Source organism: Thermobia domestica, chromosome 5, assembly GCF_964235325.1.
Source record: "Thermobia domestica chromosome 5, izTheDome1.hap1.1, whole genome shotgun sequence".
Classification (NCBI taxonomy): Eukaryota; Metazoa; Arthropoda; class Insecta; order Zygentoma; family Lepismatidae; genus Thermobia; species Thermobia domestica.
Genome location: NC_137458.1, coordinates 18,883,738 through 18,901,581, shown reverse-complemented (window position 1 = coordinate 18,901,581; position 17,844 = coordinate 18,883,738). Strand labels below are relative to the sequence as shown.

At 36.1% G+C, this 17,844-nt stretch overlaps 1 protein-coding gene across 1 annotated transcript in view; it reads right to left on the bottom strand.

Moving 5' to 3' along the window:
- The window catches only part of LOC145685765 (glutamate receptor ionotropic, kainate 5-like), a 59,897-nt gene that overhangs the window by 7,904 nt on the left and 34,149 nt on the right, over window positions 1-17,844 (bottom strand). Inside the window, exons 7-8 of the mRNA XM_081758283.1 lie at window positions 12,550-12,767; window positions 11,203-11,465 (exon numbers count right to left, since the gene is read on the bottom strand). Of these exons, the coding sequence (XP_081614409.1) occupies window positions 11,203-11,465; window positions 12,550-12,767 (481 nt within the window). The remainder of the gene's footprint in view (window positions 1-11,202; window positions 11,466-12,549; window positions 12,768-17,844) is intronic.

Sequence of the window (17,844 nt, the reverse complement as noted above, 5' to 3'; positions counted from 1 at the left end):
CTTCTTCCTATTCCTCGTTTCCCTTCCATCTTTCCTTCTGTGGCGGTGTGAAGAAGACAATTTCTTCGCAAGATGTGTCCAATCCAATTGGCCTTTCTACAAAGGATGGTGGCTAGAAGTGTCCTCTTCTTTCCTATCCATTTTAAAACATCTTCGTGCCCTATCCAAATATCCATATATCAGAATCCTGCGGTACTTCTGCAACATTTTTTATGGAGGTAGTTTGGAGGGACTTAACCAAATGTGTTGGGAAACAGATTTTTTTGAAAAAATGGATAAGATAATTTGTGCTTAAGTGAATTTTAAGAAGACGAACTATTAAAATGTTTTTGTTAGAATAACTTGGCCTAAGGGATAAGACTAACAAATAAACAAGACCTCTTAATTGTTTAAAGCGTGATAAAGTTGAGAATATAAGGAGGATCCAGGCTGGCGAAAGGGGTAGAACGGAGGCAGCCATAACAAGTGGAGAAGTTGATCATTTATGTAGGTAAGAGGACTCCACACACTCATGTAAGATCACTTCCTATTCGTAAAACTTAGCTGAAAAAGGCTCTAAGCAAAGAAAGTTAGATCTCCTTGCGAAATCAGTTTTGTGACCAAAATTTATATTTTGTGACTGTTCTCTCATTTTTTGTATATTTTAATAATTCATTGTGTAAATAAAATAAAATTCACTTTCGCTAAATTGGGTTCTTTTACTGACTTCCATAGAGAAGAGATTAAAACAAATCTCCAATAATTATATGACAGCGTAAAATACTGTCTACCAATACTAAAGAATTTTGTACTATCATTTTTCTACCAATACTCAAGAATTTTGTACTATCATTTTTATTAATCACAAACCCGTAGCTAAACTGCGTCTATAAAAGTTGTTGCGTCAGTACCTTACGATTCTCAAACATGTATTCTTTGGGTAGCGCACATGTTAGTTCCTAACTGAAGTCTTGATCCGACTGCGGTAGATCCCATAGTTTTGGAGCTATGGACCTTTAAAGCTGATTTTCTTCATCTTTTCGGCAGCCTATAAATCCGAAAGGAAGCATTTGTGCATCCAGGTTGGTCTATACTTTTCGTTTTATCATGGTGTAAGGAATCACTTCTCAAACGTTGTCGGTACTGTTTTGAAACACCATATATATTAGGTTGTCCCTTATATAAGGGAAATTTGTGTTACTAAATGTATTCTATGTGACTGTAAACATGCATTAGTGAAATAGCAGCTCAATACAAGAACGTTAACCCATGCCGACTTGACGACAAAATCATGAAATGACGTTTCCACATTATAATGCAATTTGTCCAACCGTGATAACGGAGAAACCAAAAGAGACAGAGAAACGAAACTTTGCACGAAGCAACTAGAGAGAGCAGAACACCTGCCCGTGCATTGCGGAACATCACCAGATTAACAGTGTTGCCAACCCAAGACAAAAGTATGCTTTTCTAAATAGTATGATCTAAATTGGATATCATCGCTGGAAGCAACAATGAAAATAAAGACAAAAGAAATGGTAAACACAGATCAGTGTTGCAAACTTTTCGAGAAATAATGTGACATCGATATATATACACAAGGGACATCGATAGCTCGAAGCTGAAGGGAATAGGTAAAAAATCGAGTTATTTGGTTTCTCGAGCAATCAACGTTCGAGTTATCAAGGTGGCCACAACAAAACTTCGAGATACCAAGGTTCCGCTTTCCTCATGAAAATTGACTATACAACCTGTAGAACTTGAAGTTTTATTCGTTCAACTTCTAAAACTCTTAAGTTGTGAAAGCTCACTAAATTAAAGACTAGTACAAATAGATGACTAGTAAAAATATTCAAATCAGTTGTAAAATCTTTCAATGTTCCATGTTAACTAGCAACGAAATATAATCTATTTCTTAAATATATTGACATCATTAGTTATATTATCGTTCTACAAAAAATGTTCTTGACGTTTCGTGTCTACATCTGTTGACAGTGTGAGCATTACAATGGGGATGAGAAAGAAATCCTCTTTGGTAATACTAGATGTTACGGGGACGCGGCAGAAGTCCTAAATGGCAGAAGTCCTAAAATGCAGAAGTCCTAAACGGCATTAGACCTAAAATGCACAAGTCCTAAAAATTATTTCGCGGCACAAGTCCTAAATGGCAGAAGTCCTAAAGTGCAGAAGTCCTAAAGTGCAGAAGTCCTAAAATGCAGAAGTCCTAAAGTGCAGAAGTCCTAAAATGCAGAAGTCCTAAAAGGCAGAAGTCCTAAAAATCATACCGAGGCAGAAGTCCTAAAGTGCAGAAGTCCTAAAGTGCAGAAGTCCTAAAAATCTCTTGTGGCGCTACCATCGCGTCCGTAAGAAGAATACTGTCAATCTGTTAGTCAAGTTTTAGATATACTGTTTCATATTACAGAGCCTTAGTTCTTACAAGTTATTTGTATAAATACATATTCTATCGTTCTGAAATAATAAATAAATAAATAAATAAATGAAGCCTATTGTCCTTTCTTACTCTTTCCATGATATATTTCTATGTTGACAAAATTTTAACTTTCTACCAAATGTGATTCCCAGATCTTTCATAATGTCTGTTTTTCTCTATTTCCACACCATTGACTTCATATTAGTAACATAATATTGTGTTTTAGTTATGTACGTCATAAATTTTGCTTTCCTTGTGTCGTTTTGAAGTAAATTATTTTTACACAAATATTTCTTGTACAGAAGTCTTTCTGTAGCAAATAATTGTCATATTCGTAATTAACTACTCCTGGGATACGGCTGTTTCGGTGTAGGACGTTTTGGTGCAGGGCGTTTCGGTGTACGGATTGCTCGGTGTAAGGACGTTTAGGTGTGAGGCTGGTTCGGTGTAAAAGTTCTAATGTTTACACCGAAACGTCCACTCTTCAAAATGAAAATTATTCGTTAGGGAGAAATAAATTCACGAAGTAGAATATATAAATTAATAAATAAAATAAAAATTAAATGTTTCTGTAATTGGCAAGGGTTACTTATTTATAGTGAGTCCCCTCGCTTCACTCTATGTCAGAACTTCTTATATCCTCAAATGTTATAATTATTAATTGATTGGGAAAACGTTTTACGGTAATGATATATAGTAAAAAAGTGTGTGATGCATAAACATTGTGTACACCACACACACCTTATTACGGCAATAACTGTGCACAAATCGCAAAATGCTGCACAATCTTTGAAAGAAAATTTTCAAACACAGATGGTTTTTCTTCCAATAACCGCTTTTATATCATGCATTCCCAATAAGATTAGCAAATCTAGGAAAAGAAAACTGATTATGAATCAGTGATGAGATCTTAATTATATTATTACGGAGATGTAAATTCATGTTATAGTTGTAGAGAAGGACAGTGTCAGAAAAATGTCTCAAGAAAATTTTTAACGGCCTAAAGAACACAACAAGAGGCTGAATCCTACCAGTTGTTCCTACAGAAATTGTTTCTATTATGAGTTACTCTTTTGTTCTTAAAATAGGTTAAAGTTGAATTGTGACCACTCCACGAAACTAATAACAAAATGGACTTTGCATTACACGCTTGAAGAAAAATCTCTTGGAACCATGATCTCACAAGACTTGATGTTAATTTTTCCGGATTTGATGCTTTTACAAGGATATCTTCAAATTTAAAGAGGTTGTGTTGGACTATAAGACCAAATGTTCCATTGTTTTCCTACAAAACAATTAAAAGTGGTGATAACAAAACACTATTTGCAGAAATTGAAGGCTGTATGATGTAGCTACGAGTCATAGAATTTACTGACTGTACCACCCTTTCTACTGTTTGTGTCCCTGTAAACACTAGAGTACGTCCCGTCTGCATTTAAAAATTAAACCTATTGATCAGAGTTATAAATATTTAATTTTCCAATATGTGTTGCTTCACATTCACGACAAGTGCATTGGCATTGGCTTCTAGCTTTCTGGCTATAGATTTAATCAAACGTCCTGTTAAAATAAGTACAAAAAGGGGTTTCAAATCAGTCTGCACCTTCTCTCAGTAGCCCCTGCCAATTATAATTGTTCTTGGCTAAATGCAGAACATTTCAAACCAGAAGACTTTGTAATTGTAATCATCATATTGGATCCGCCAATTTGAATTTTGTAATTTCAACGTCAGGTTCTGAATCACCTGTCCTAAAAACTCCTTGACAGTAAGCTGGTCGTATCATTTAATCTTCTATTTTAATGATTGCTTTCTGTTTATGCTTGGAGGCCACCTTTAACGTTCAAAGAGTGGTTTCTACCCTTAAACCCGCACCATTGCCGAAAATAAAATTAAAAAAAGTGACGATTATTTTTTGATATTCTACAAGTATGCAAAGTTTCATTCAAATCAGTAAATTACACTTCCATAAGTCTCCTTGTTAGTGCTGTTCAAATGGAAAAAATAAGTTAATTGGCGGATATGAAGTCAGAACAAAGAAAAAATACGCCTATGTTAGGAAGAGACTGAGCAACGTTTGTGAAAATTACAAATCTGATGTAATTTCATTCTTAAAAGGAATTGCTTGCAATTTTAGATTCTGAGTTGAGTGATTCTATGTAATTATATTTTTTTCAACAAAATTCCTTTGAGTTGAGATGAATTGATTCTGAGTTTAACGTCCCGTTCAGGAGTGAGGCTATATGAGACGTCCACATACTGATTAACGTGGAATCCGAACCACATGAGCTCTCACCGGAAATCGAACCCGGGTCTCCCACGCCAAAAATTCCTTTGAGGTATTATTCAGTTTGTATATATTATTACTGTGTCTCAGGAACTTTGTACAATATATTTATTTCAATTTAGAAATAATGCTGAATATTTTGCAGTAAATTTGATTATTATTCTATAAAACTCGCCTATGGACATCTCTGAATAGAAATTATTGTTGCAAATGGATTGGTGTTGTATTATCATCCTGTCTCAATAACAATGAGACTCAATAACAATGTTAATCAGTTTACACTATTCCAGAGTGGCTACACTATGACACTTCATGCCTGTTCATTACAAGCATATGATTAATGCAATCAAATATTAGGCTATACACCAAAACGTCCTTTACAGCAAGTGTCCTTACACCAAACCGTCCTTACACCGTAGCGTCCGTACACCGAAACATCCTACACCGAAACGTCCTACACCGAAATATCCTAAACTCTTACTCGTTATCATTATTAATAATAATTTTAGTGTTACTAACATAGTTGTTACCGTTGGAATTAAATACGTTCATATTGGTATTGTGGCAACTACTTAGTACTGAAATGCTTTATCGAATATTTAAGTCTGTAGTTTGTAGCAGGGTGGCCATAGAAGTTAATGGCTTATAGCCCATATTGCCTTATTGAAATTTTAGAGGATCTTTGAAAAGCAACTTAATTGAAATTAATGAGAAATATATATTTAAAATACATTTATTTAATACAAGAACATTACGTTTAATCAATTCCGCAACCATGGTTGAGGAAGGGATGTCTTAAAGTACGAACCATTGAAATAGTGCAGAAGCAATAGCTGAGTTTTTTATAAACATATAGCCTATATAAATGAAAGTATACTAGAATGTAACTAACTAGACTGGAAATGAAAGAATGTAACTCTCTCTCTCTCTCTCTCTCTCTCTATATATATATATATATATATATATATATATATATATATATATATATATATATATATATATATATATATATATATATAAATGAAAGTAACTATATTTGTAACTTAACAACACTTGAACCACCAGACTGATTTCGACAAAAACTTTCAACATAGATGAGGTTCGGGCCTGAGATGGTTTTATCATTTCACTTTGAAGGTGCAACTTGGAGGAAGGAAGTGCGGATATATATTAAAAATTATCGATCTTAGTGTCGAACCCATAGTTTTCGGGGTTGCTGAGATGAACACTGACATCTCCGATGAAGCTTAAATTCTAATTCAGCACTGCAACTTGGAGGAAGGAGAGGAAGATGTATAAAATGATCGAAAATGACCGCTATAAGTGTCCAATCCATAGTTTTTGGGGTCGCTGAGGTGAACAGTTACACTTTTGATGCCGTTTAAATTCAAATTTACTCCTGCAAATTGAGGGAGGTATATAAAAATGATGCAAAATAATTGATATTAGTGTGAATCCATAGTTTTCGAGGTCGCTGAGGTGAACAGTGACACTTTCGATGCTGTTTAAAAAATTTTAATTTGTCCCCGCAAATTGAGGGAGGGGGTGGTATATTAAAATGTTGGAAAATAATCGATATTAGTGTGAATCCATAGTTTTCGAGGTCGCTGAGGTGAACAGTGACACTTTCGATGCTGTTTAAAAAATTTTAATTTGTCCCCGCAAATTGAGAGAGGGGGTGGTATATTAAAATGTTGGAAAATAATCGATATTAGTGTGAATCCATAGTTTTCAGGGCCACTGAGATAAATAGTAACATTTCCGATGCAGTTTAAATCCAAATTCAACGCCGAAACTTTAGGGAGGGGGAAGGGGGTGATATATAAAAAAAATGATCAAAAATGACTGATATTAGTGTTGAATCTATAGTTTTTGGGATTGCTGAGATGAGCAGTGACACTTCTAATGCCGTTTAAACCCAAATTAAGCGCCGTGACCTGGGGACAGAGGAGAGGGGTATATATATGAAATAGTATATATATATATATATATATATATATATATATATATATATATATATATATATATATATATATATATATATATATATGTGTGTGTGTGTGTGTGTGTGTGTGTGTGTGACCGATATTATAGTCGAATACATCGTTTTTGGGGTTGCTTTGATGAACAGTAACACTTCCGATGCCGTTTACATCCAAATTCATCTCCGCAATTTGGAGGCGGAGAGATGTATAAAAATGATCGAAAATGACCGATATTAGTGTCGAATCCATAGTTTTTAGAGTCGGTGAAATGAACAGTAACACTTCCGATGCACTTTAAATCCAAATGCATCCCCGCAACTTGGAGGCGGATATATATATGATCCAAAATGATCTATACTAGTGTTGAATTCATGGTTTTTGGGGTTCTGAGATGAACAGTGACACTTCCGATGACATTTAAATCCAAATTCAGCACCGCAACTTGTGGCGGGAGAAGATGTGGGTATATAAAAATGGTCGAAAATTGTCGATATCAGTGTCGAATCCATACTTTTCTGGGTGGCTGAGTTGAACAGTGACACTTCCGATGCCGCTTAAATCCAAATTCAGCCCCCATTATTACTCCTAAAGGGAGAGGATGACATGTAATAGTAAGTGAAAATGACTGATACTAGTGTCAAACTCATAGTTTTGGGGTCCCTTAGTTCACTGGTGACAGTGTTGACGCTCCTTATACCGAAAATGAAACTATTCTCCCCGTATGAAGAACGGGTAATCTGCTAGTCCTTAAGAATAACGAACGGAAGTTTCACATGTTATATTCTTTAATATATTTGTCGCTGCTCAAATTTACGCACTTATGCGGTGTATGTGTGTATATGTAAAGAAAATCGTTTCTCTTTTTGAGTTCTTCGAAAAGTATACAAATAATAAAGAGGTATTTTTTATCAGAAAACTAAAAAGTAAAATTAAAAGATGTTGCTTTAACTATTTTTCCTGCTAGCGAAATACGTTGTATGTATAGATGCTGCAGACACGTTACAGCAAATAAGATTAGCATCAGGCGAATAAATAGTTTTTAAATTACATTATCCGGGTTTTGCCAATATTTCCGAACAAAAGATTTTTTCCAATGGGTTCAAAATTTACAAAAATTTACACAGCACAAGGAAGATACGTGTATCCATAAAATAGATATTTGATTTTAACATACTGGTATTAACTAAAATGATTCTGGCCCTGTTATTTTAACACTTCCCTGCTATGAAACGGTAACTTTATAAGATTACTTAAGATAATTTAAATGCGTCTATATTATTTAATCTAACTTCGATTATATTTCAGAATTTTTTGTAGCCATAACTCCATTCTATCACGGTGCTACCTTTAAAGGAATGGTGTAAATATATTTATTGCCATTAAATTTCTCTATTCTAATACAAGAAACATAACTACTCAATGATCTTAACTGTAAAGCAGTAAATATAAAATAGTGTAGTTTTCATTTTAAAAGCATAATGTGTGAAACATTCGAATATTTCCATTTTTCCCAATCTTTTCGTTTTTTTCAGGTTCGGGAAAAACGGTAAAAAATTGTTTTTTTTACCCAAAATTTCCTTTTTGTTTTTTCTAGACCTTTGCAACACTAGTTGCACATATTGTAACATTCATCAGACACGAAGATATGATTCATCACTATTCTCCAATCGTCAGCAGTCCAATGTTCTTTGCCACGTGCCCATTCGAGGCGCTTCTTTGTAATGATTGGAGTAATTTTTGCTTTCTTTCTTGGCCTGAGTGCTTTTATTCCCTTAACACAAAGAACCCTTCGAACATTTTCAGGCTAAATGTCTACACCATACTCAGCCATTTTAATGTTTAAGTCTGTAGAAGTTGCGTTTCTGTTTCCCAGAGCCAATCTTTTTTAGTTTTTTGATACCTCTTAGCAATAGCTTTGGATCTCACCCACTGTTCCAAAGCCTATTTTGCTGACACATTTGCTTCTTGCTCATCGCAACGGAGATTTTACTCACAAATTTTTGCCCTACCCCAACTCTAATAGCAATTTGTCGTGTATATCTTCCTTTCACCAGAAGTGTTTTGACAACTTCCACTTTACGGGAAGAAAGGTCTCTGGCTTTTCAAATTATGCCGCGATTACAGGACTTCATAGAATAAAACATTAATACACAAAACACGTCAAGATCACTTCTAACTGACCCATACGAACTGTTGAAGGCTTTGAATATCGTAACCGCTTACGACACAATACTTCAGATTGTAACTTGTTGTTCGAAATCACAACAGCTGTCTAAACTGAATACCACTTTCAGAACTCTTTCCCCTCTACTAATGCCATCTGCTGTTCAACGGTGATATCACCACTTCAAGTCTACAGTAAAAAAACGAAGAATCCTATATTGGTGGTTTAAACAATTACATTACACGTTCAAGACTTATTAATGTCACCCACTGTATTGCATAATAAATGTTCTTTGCTCAATTTTAAATTTACTGCGTTCTTTATGTATACAGTTGGTATTTAATGTTCACTCGTGAAATGTCTAGTGAGCTTTTGTCCTAATTAAGTAAACTTTGGTGGATTTTTGTCCTACTCTTAATAAAATACGCTCCGCACAGTATATATTGCAATTCTGAATGTTTGCTTGGTTTCAGAAGTCTGGTAAAATATGCTTTTTAAACATTTTTTTATTATTTATTTATTTTTGTTTTAGGAATTTGTCTTGGGATTCTCGTATCTCCATTCGAAAGAAACGAATTTCTTAACAAATTATGTAATTAATTCTTAGAATGAAATAGGTTGTATTATGTAATTCGTGTATAAGTGCAGAACAGATAGTGATAATAACGATCTTAGTAGTACAAATATAGCTGTTACTGTTGGAATTAGATACGTTCGTAACATTATTGCCAACTAGTTGCTGCATCGTCCCAATTTCGTGTGGTGGTGGCGAATTTCAGAACTAAAGCAAGTGAATGATAAAGGCACAAGTCCTAAATGGCAGAAGTCCTAAAAGGCACAAGTCCTAAAAATCATATCGCGGCAGAAGTCCTAAAAGGCAGAAGTCCTAAAGTGCAGAAGTCCTAAAATGCAGAAGTCCTAAAGTGCAGAAGTCCTAAAATGCAGAAGTCCTAAAATGCAGAAGTCCTAAAGTGCAGAAGTCCTAAAGTGCAGAAGTCCTAAAATTTAGGTCTAGTGCCCATATTTTTAGGACTTCTGCATTTTAGGACTTCTGCACTTTAGGACTTCTGGATGTCACCCGATGTTACTATAGCCAAAGGATATTTTCCACTTATTCCCCTTGTAAGAAGCGGCGAAAATCTGTCTCCAACATTGGGGGGAAGACGGATAAGACCGTTCCCATATTTTTTAAAGCGATGTTCAAAATATTTATAAAGTTGAAAAACAATACTGTGGAGGATCAGGGAGCAAAGTTGTCTTCAACATTGAGAGGCGGCCAAATTTGAGACTTATTCTGAGGGATATCAATTTCATCTCATTTTCCTTTGTGGCAATTGGACACAAATCATCCCATTTCTACCCCCAAAAAACACATTTTAAATCAGATTATTGGAGGTGACAATCCATCAGTTCCAATATTGGATTGGACATGTCCCCCCTCATCCCCCGTGCCATTTGCGCCAGTGCGTGTAATTCACACCTTGTCAACAGATGTAGACACGAATCATAAGAACATTTTTTACACAACGGCTGTGGTAACCATAATATAACTCGTGATATCAATATATTTAAAAAATAAATTACATTTTGTTGCAAGTTAACATGGAACATTGAAAGATTTTGCAACTGATTTGAATATTTCTACTGTTTTAATTTATTATAAACATAAGTGAATTAACATTTTACTTGCAGTTACAAGTAGCTACTTTATCGGTTGAAGCAAAAGAAAAGTTGGCTCCAGCAGGAATCGAACCCGGGACTCTTAGCACGTGAGTCACAGACGCTACTGATTCTGCCACGCGGTCACTTAAAGGACTTGCGCATCGTACGATATATGCGGCAAGTCGAAAAGTTTAAGACGCTTTTTCTCCAGTTAATTAGGCTGTTGCGCTCCCCCAGTTTTTAATATGAACACTTTAAATGTACACTTTTCACCTTGAAAAAATGGCCTCGAAGTTCATTTACCAAAGTGTGCTTTCTCCTTGTTAGATTTAGGGGGAAATGTTATTCTAGCAACGCCGTAATTTCTATGGATGGTAATATTGAAAATTCTTCAGGTTCATATATTCTGTTGTAGAATAACATTATCTATAATTGTGGTAAATTGTATTTTATTATCTCCTTTCACTTATGAAAAACAAGCAAAAGGAAAAATGGAAAAAATTTGTATTATTTTTAGTACACCAGGCTTTTAAGTCGTCCTCGCAACGCAGATGATGTCCTATGTAGGTTGTTAAAAGACCTCTGACCAACAGAAAGCCATCGAACATATAGCTTGAGAGGACTGGACTTAAATCTCCATGGTGTTAGTTATATACAAAATATTAAGAAAGGACTTATCACTAATCAAATACTCACTAGTAATTAATTCCTCTTTTGTAAGGAGATCCCGCTTGAAACAGAAGATGCCAAAATCCTTTGAAATAATCCTCTGGGACGCTGGTTAACGTACAATTGACCAAGCGAGAATAGCCTTCAACTGTTTCCCAAATATGAAAGAAGCTGAAAGATTGCTGTTCACAGATTCTTTCGTAGCCCTCCAGGGTCGTTGGTACTAGATTCTCATAATCAGTCATTACAAGGTCCCACCAGGCCCTTCTATACGTAGGGTCTTTGATTACCTACAACAATTTGCGATAATAGATGTATCATTATACAAGTGTACATTGTAAATAATAAGGATTATGCTAAAAACATGTAATACTTACACATCTGAATTCCTTAGTACATCAAATAAATATCGAATTCCGTGGCTTAGCCTGAAGATGCATCAATGCATAAATAATATGCACTAAATACTAGTGTTGCACGAGATAAGACTAAACAGAACTCTTCCAATACGCACAAGTGTACTTTTCGAGACAAGAAACCACTTTTTCAAGACAAGTCATTCCCAAATCTGGTCTTATTGGTAAACACTACTCATTAATCGGGTTTTCTTCCAGACATTTTTGTTCAGAAGGAGGAATCATTATGTGAGGGGGTTGCACTGGCCAGGGGCTCAACCACGGGAAGGGTCCACCGGGTCTGGACCTACTAAACCTCCTAACTCAACATAGATTTGTACACTTTCTCAAGAAAATTATACTTGTTCAACAGGGAAATGATTGATGTACCATGGCAATTTATCTTACACTTCATCTATACTCTTTCTGTTATAAATACAACCTAGTTCTATCATTTTTTTCTGAAAATATAGGTGGAAGTATTTTACAATTACTTATGATCTTTTCGGGCGCAGGATAATACCTGTTCAATACAAAATAGACGTAGTGACATGTAATATTGGACCCCCGCCCAACAAAAAATTCTTGTGCGCGCGCCTGGCATTGGCACACAATTTTCCAAATGCCCTGTCTACACAAGAATGACATGTAATTAAAATTTAATTTATCTTAGCTGCAGGGAAGATGGATTTGCTCCCCTCCCCAGAACTTTGCCTAAAATGAATGTTGATACTAGTGGCCCATACCTTGTGACAACCAATCAATATTATTACCGAGCTTTCTAGGATTCTGCTATATATATATTAACGTTTATTTATGAATAGACACCTAAGTTGTTCAATTTCTTAATCTAGAACAAGAGAAGACCTATCTGGCGGTCGGAAAGTACCACTTGTCTTGAGTATTTATTTCAATACCTGTCAACCGCAATCATATCGTACTGAATAAGGAAGTATAGAAATAAAAAGGAAGCTCTTACCGGAAGTAATTCAACAATTGCAGAGTCATCAAGTACGCCCATTTTGTAGTTACGTTTCGCAAGAAGGTCACTGAGAGACCTGAATGGCATTTCTTCCTTATCCACCGCTATGTATGAAATTAAGGTTCCGGCGTACATATTGTAAATTAAGACGCTGAATGAAAGTGCTATTACGAATAAGATGCGAGCTGATAGCAAGTTCGGCGAGACATCACAACCTGGAAAGAAATTGCAATAAACCTTGGTATACAAACAATTTGTAACCGAAGTCTAGTTTTGTTTCAGGATCATACTCATCTCCTCAAATTCTTTAAAGGAGCAGTTCGAGTTAAAAACAAGTTTGGTGCAATAGAAAGAGTAACAAAAAATAAGAGACCCGTATTTTTTATAACTTGATAGGCCGTCTCGTTCAGCTTCTACAGGCATTTGTTTTTGATGAATCGTAAATGCTGAAGTCACAGGTGGGATACGCGAGAAACTCAATATGAGTCAGCAACCACTCCCTTGTACGCAGCTGATAAACCTTTAATAGTGCATTGGATTTAATAGATTGTGTTTTGGATTTGTTAGCAATCTTGCCCCGTGTTGAATTCTTGAGGGACGTGTTTGTTAGTTGATTTTCCTACAGCATTAGTATAAAAAAGAGTATATATTGTATATATAGAGAGAGCAGTAATTACGTTTGTTGTGCGAAACAGTTTCTTCCAGACATGCTTTTAGGGTGGCACTGTCTCCCGGAGCTCTGAGAGATTCCCCCGGACGAGACCAAAATAATACGTCTATAATATAATAAATATAATAGTACTGTGTAAAAATAATGTGCCTCTCCGAATACTAAGTGTCCCTCCCCCCTGGATTTTTTTCTGAAAGAAACACTAGTGTGAAGTAGAAAACACGTATTAGTACAGCGCGTGCTGTGTCTGTGAAGTAGAAATACCTAACACCTGCTGTGTTTTCGATTGTAATTCTTGTGCAATTAAAGCTGGGGACATAAATTATCTTTTTTTACGTTTCCAAGTCGTGAGAAATCAACAGATCGATATAAATTATGGCTCAAGAAAATTAATAAAAAAAAATGTACAAAAAAAATCACCCGTGTTCGAAACATCTTGAAGAGCCTGCCTTCGAGAAGTCAAGTTTACTGAAAGAAAAGATAATGCCAGTGGCGAATCTAGGCTGGGGCCGGGGCCTAGGCCCCCCAGTTTTTGAGTGACAAAATTGATTTAAGCTATTATTTAGATATTTTTGAAAGTTTTTAGTAAACATGATATACCTATCATAGTCTGGGTTCTGACTTCCCCCCCTGAGTTTTTACCGTCTAAATCCACTTCTGGCTAATGCCAGGAGAATTATTTACACGAAAACTGAGAAAGAAGTTTCAAGTATATTATTGAAAGGTTTAACATCCGAGCCATTAAACAAGCACCGATCTATGTCCAGTTACCAACGTACAAATATCGTACAAGACGCAATTGACGGTTGTAGTCAAGACGAGGCATTAGAGGATAATAGAGACTATTTCACTCATGATTCTGAAGATACTGCTTTAGAAATAAGCTATACAATTGAATTAGGGAGTGAAATATACCGGCTTGTAGAAGGAATCAGTGACGATGACTGTTCCTCAAGACACTGATTCATCGTTTTATTTCTCTGTATCATGTGACAATGATGATGAAACGGGTGATGAGAGTTGTCCCGCGGACAGCTATGCGAAGAAAAGAAATTTAACCGGTGAAGTGTTTTTCGTATTCTGGCAAATTTTACAGATGTTATTACATTTTTACCTCATATGTTGCGCTCCTGTACATACCTTGAAGCACAAAATTATAGGGTCAGCGTTAAAAATTGCAACAAAACGTGAACATACTTATGTTTGGGAATCGGAAGAATGATTAAAGAAAAGGTACTTAGGTTTGATTGATATTGAGTTTTACGTCCCGTTCAGCAGCGAGGCTATATGAGACGTGGACCTACTGATTAACGTGGAATCCGAACCACATGAGCTCCCGCCGGGAATCGAACCCGGGTCTCCCGCGCCAAAGGCGCATACGCTAACCGCTTAGCCACGGAGGAGCTCAGGTACTTAGGTGTTGCAGCAATCTCGTCCACCATCTATTTACATATTGGTTTCGATTTTTTTTTTTTTTTGAAACGCTGAACTTATGCTTTATAGGATACGTTTTATAATATTATAAAAACGTTTGTACAGCTCACCATGAGATATCATTTTCTACATGCAGATGATATTTGTAAGTCTTTGCAATCAGTTCTGGAAATGGAAACCGCACTTAGAACGTGCCACCGCACTTCTCACAAACGATATGCTTGGCACTGTGTATGTAAGCCTGCTCTCGCTCCTTGACCACCTAAGACGTCATCACAAAAACTTTCTTCCTGTGTTACTCGCTAACGACTGAACGTATCGCGATCAAACAAACACAATTCTTTTTAGAATTTTCAACTCTACAAATGGAAATAAATTGTAAAAAAATGCATTTCTAAGTCGAACTGCTCCTTTAAGGTTGGTTGAAAGGGACAAGTTTTCCCGATATGTGGCACTACAGTCTTCGTATCATTCCCATGTATTTTTTATCTTTCAAAAAATTCACGATTTCTCTTACAAATTTCAACTTACAGACTTCAAATTTTTAGGAAAGGAACCTCATAATCTATCGAAAGCAATAATCCGTGCCGAGTTTTTATTTAGAATTTTCCTCATTGTTGAAATGGCTTTATTGTTCAAATGGATATCCAAATCTTTAAGAATGAAACTGTTTCAACAATGAAGAAAATTCTAAATAAAAAATCGGCACGGATTGTTCTCTTTAATAGGTTATGAAGTTCCTTCTCTAAAAATTTGAAGTGTCTAGGTTGAAATTTATAAAAGAAATTGTAAATTTTCGTGAAAGGTAAAAAAAAAAAAAAAAAAAAAAACATGGGAGATAGGAAGTCTGTAGTGATATCTTTCGGCAAAACTTGTCCTTTTACACTAACCTTAAATATGGCTTCTGTAATCTGTCCTTTGCAAGTATTTTAAAACTCAATCATAAATCATACTACGCAGTTGTTAGTGAAATAGTGTATGTATCACAAGCAGTGTTGGGCAAATTTCAATTGAATTAACAATTAACAATTAATCTGTAAATTTAATTGTTAATTGCAATTAACAATTGAAATAAGTAATGGTTAATTGTTAATTGCAGTTGGCCATTGAAAAAGGAGAATCAATTGCAATTGATCAATTGATTGAAAGTAATTGCAGTGGAAAGTAATTGCAATTGAATTCTGTAATTCAATTACAATTGAAATTAATTGACAATTGATTCAATTGCAATTGATTTCCACAGCAATTACTTTCAATTGATTGATCAATTGCAATTGATTTTCACTGATTAATTTTCAACGCTGTAGTTCAGAGAGGGCGTGGGGCAATGAAAACTTTACCCACGACCAATTGACTCACCACCCGTCGTGACCCACGACCCACCGTGACCCACTCTGGCCCACCACTCATCATAAACCACTCTTACCCACTGTGACCCACAGACCCACCAAAACCCATTGTCATCAACTCTGACCCATGATTCACGCCCTCCTCTCTACTGACTAAAGAGTTTAAACTTGTAATAAAACAAGCCTATGAAATTATCACTCATCGGAGTTTGAATTTCTATGATCAATCGCTCAAGCACCGCACTAATACAATAACGGCGGATCTGACCTTTCTAATATAAATAAAATAGAGTTTGTTCGTGTGTTTGTCTGTCTATCTTTGTGCGGCCTGTGGACGAGACGAGTGGACCGAAACTTTTCAAAATTTGGTCACGGGTAGCTTGGTCTAGGCCCCAGACCAAGACGAAGACTTTATTTTTTAATTCTTTACTAGGGGGTCTCCAGGGGACATTTACCGGGACCGGCCTGGGGACCAGAAAAGTCGACCAAGAGTTACCAAAATTTGGTCAAAGATACCTTGGTCTAGGTCCGAGACCAAGGCTAAGCGTTTACAACAAAATTCGAACCAGGGGGTCTCAGGGGGGCGTTTAACGGGACATGTAAAAGTAGAAAGATATCAGTGTCGATTTCATAGTTTTCGCGGTCGCTGAGATCAATGGTGGAACTACGATCGCATTAACTTCCAAATTCACCGTATTCGACTGCGGGCCGTGGGTCAACGGGGGAAGGGATACCGAAACGTAAAAGTAATCCAAAATGACCGATATTAGTGTCAAATCCATAGTTTTCGCGGTTGCTGATATCAATGGCGACACTACCATTAGCGGTGACTTTCAAACTCATTCACCGTTGTATGCGGGCCTTGGGTTACCAGAGGGGGGAATTCCGAGACATGTAAAAATAATCGAAAATGACCGATATTAATGTCAAATCCATAGTTCTCGGGATAGCTGAGCTCAATTGTGAAACTCAATACCGCGTTTACTTTCATATTTAGCCCCCATCAGCTAAGAAAGGGGGGCATTATAAAGGGGATCTCGAGACATGTAAAAATAATCCACAATGACCGATGTCAAATCCGTAGTTTTCGCGGTGGCTGAGATCAATGGTGATACTTTCATTAGCGATGATTTTCAAATTTAGTCACCATTGAATGCGGGCCGGGAGTCACCGGGTGTGGGGAATTGCGAGACATGTAAAAGTAATGGAAAGTGACCGATATTAGTGTCAAATTCATAGTTTTCGCTGTCGCTGAGATGATTGGTGATACTTCCACAGGCGTTGATTTCCAAATACAGCCCCCATCGGCTATGTGCCAGAGGCATTGTTTTTTTTTTTTTTTTTTAATTGGAACCAGAGGATTATAGGGACTTTTACCGGCATATGTAAAAAGTAGTAGAAAATGGCAGATGTTAGTGTCACATTCATAGTTTTCGCGGTATTGGTTGGGGGTTTGTGGGGGACAGAGGAGATTTTTTCACAATACGAACCTAGGGGGTCTGAGGGGTTTTTCACCGGACATGTAAAAGTAGTAGAATTTGTGTCGAATCCATATTTATTGGGGTTGCTCAGACGTATAGTGACACCCCCGATAGTGTATACGTTCAAATTCAGCCCCCATCGGCCTTCCGAATGAAAACACATGCACGTTGTTGGATATATATTCACACAAAATATATCCAATTTTAGAAATCTTTCTTAATTGTTCTCCCGTTGTTCAGTTCGTTTACATTGATATTTTATCTGATTCATACGAAGAACTGGCATAACAGCTAGTACGAAATGGTAAAGTATTTGTTATGGAACAAATTACAATTAATTCAATTATATAGATAATAA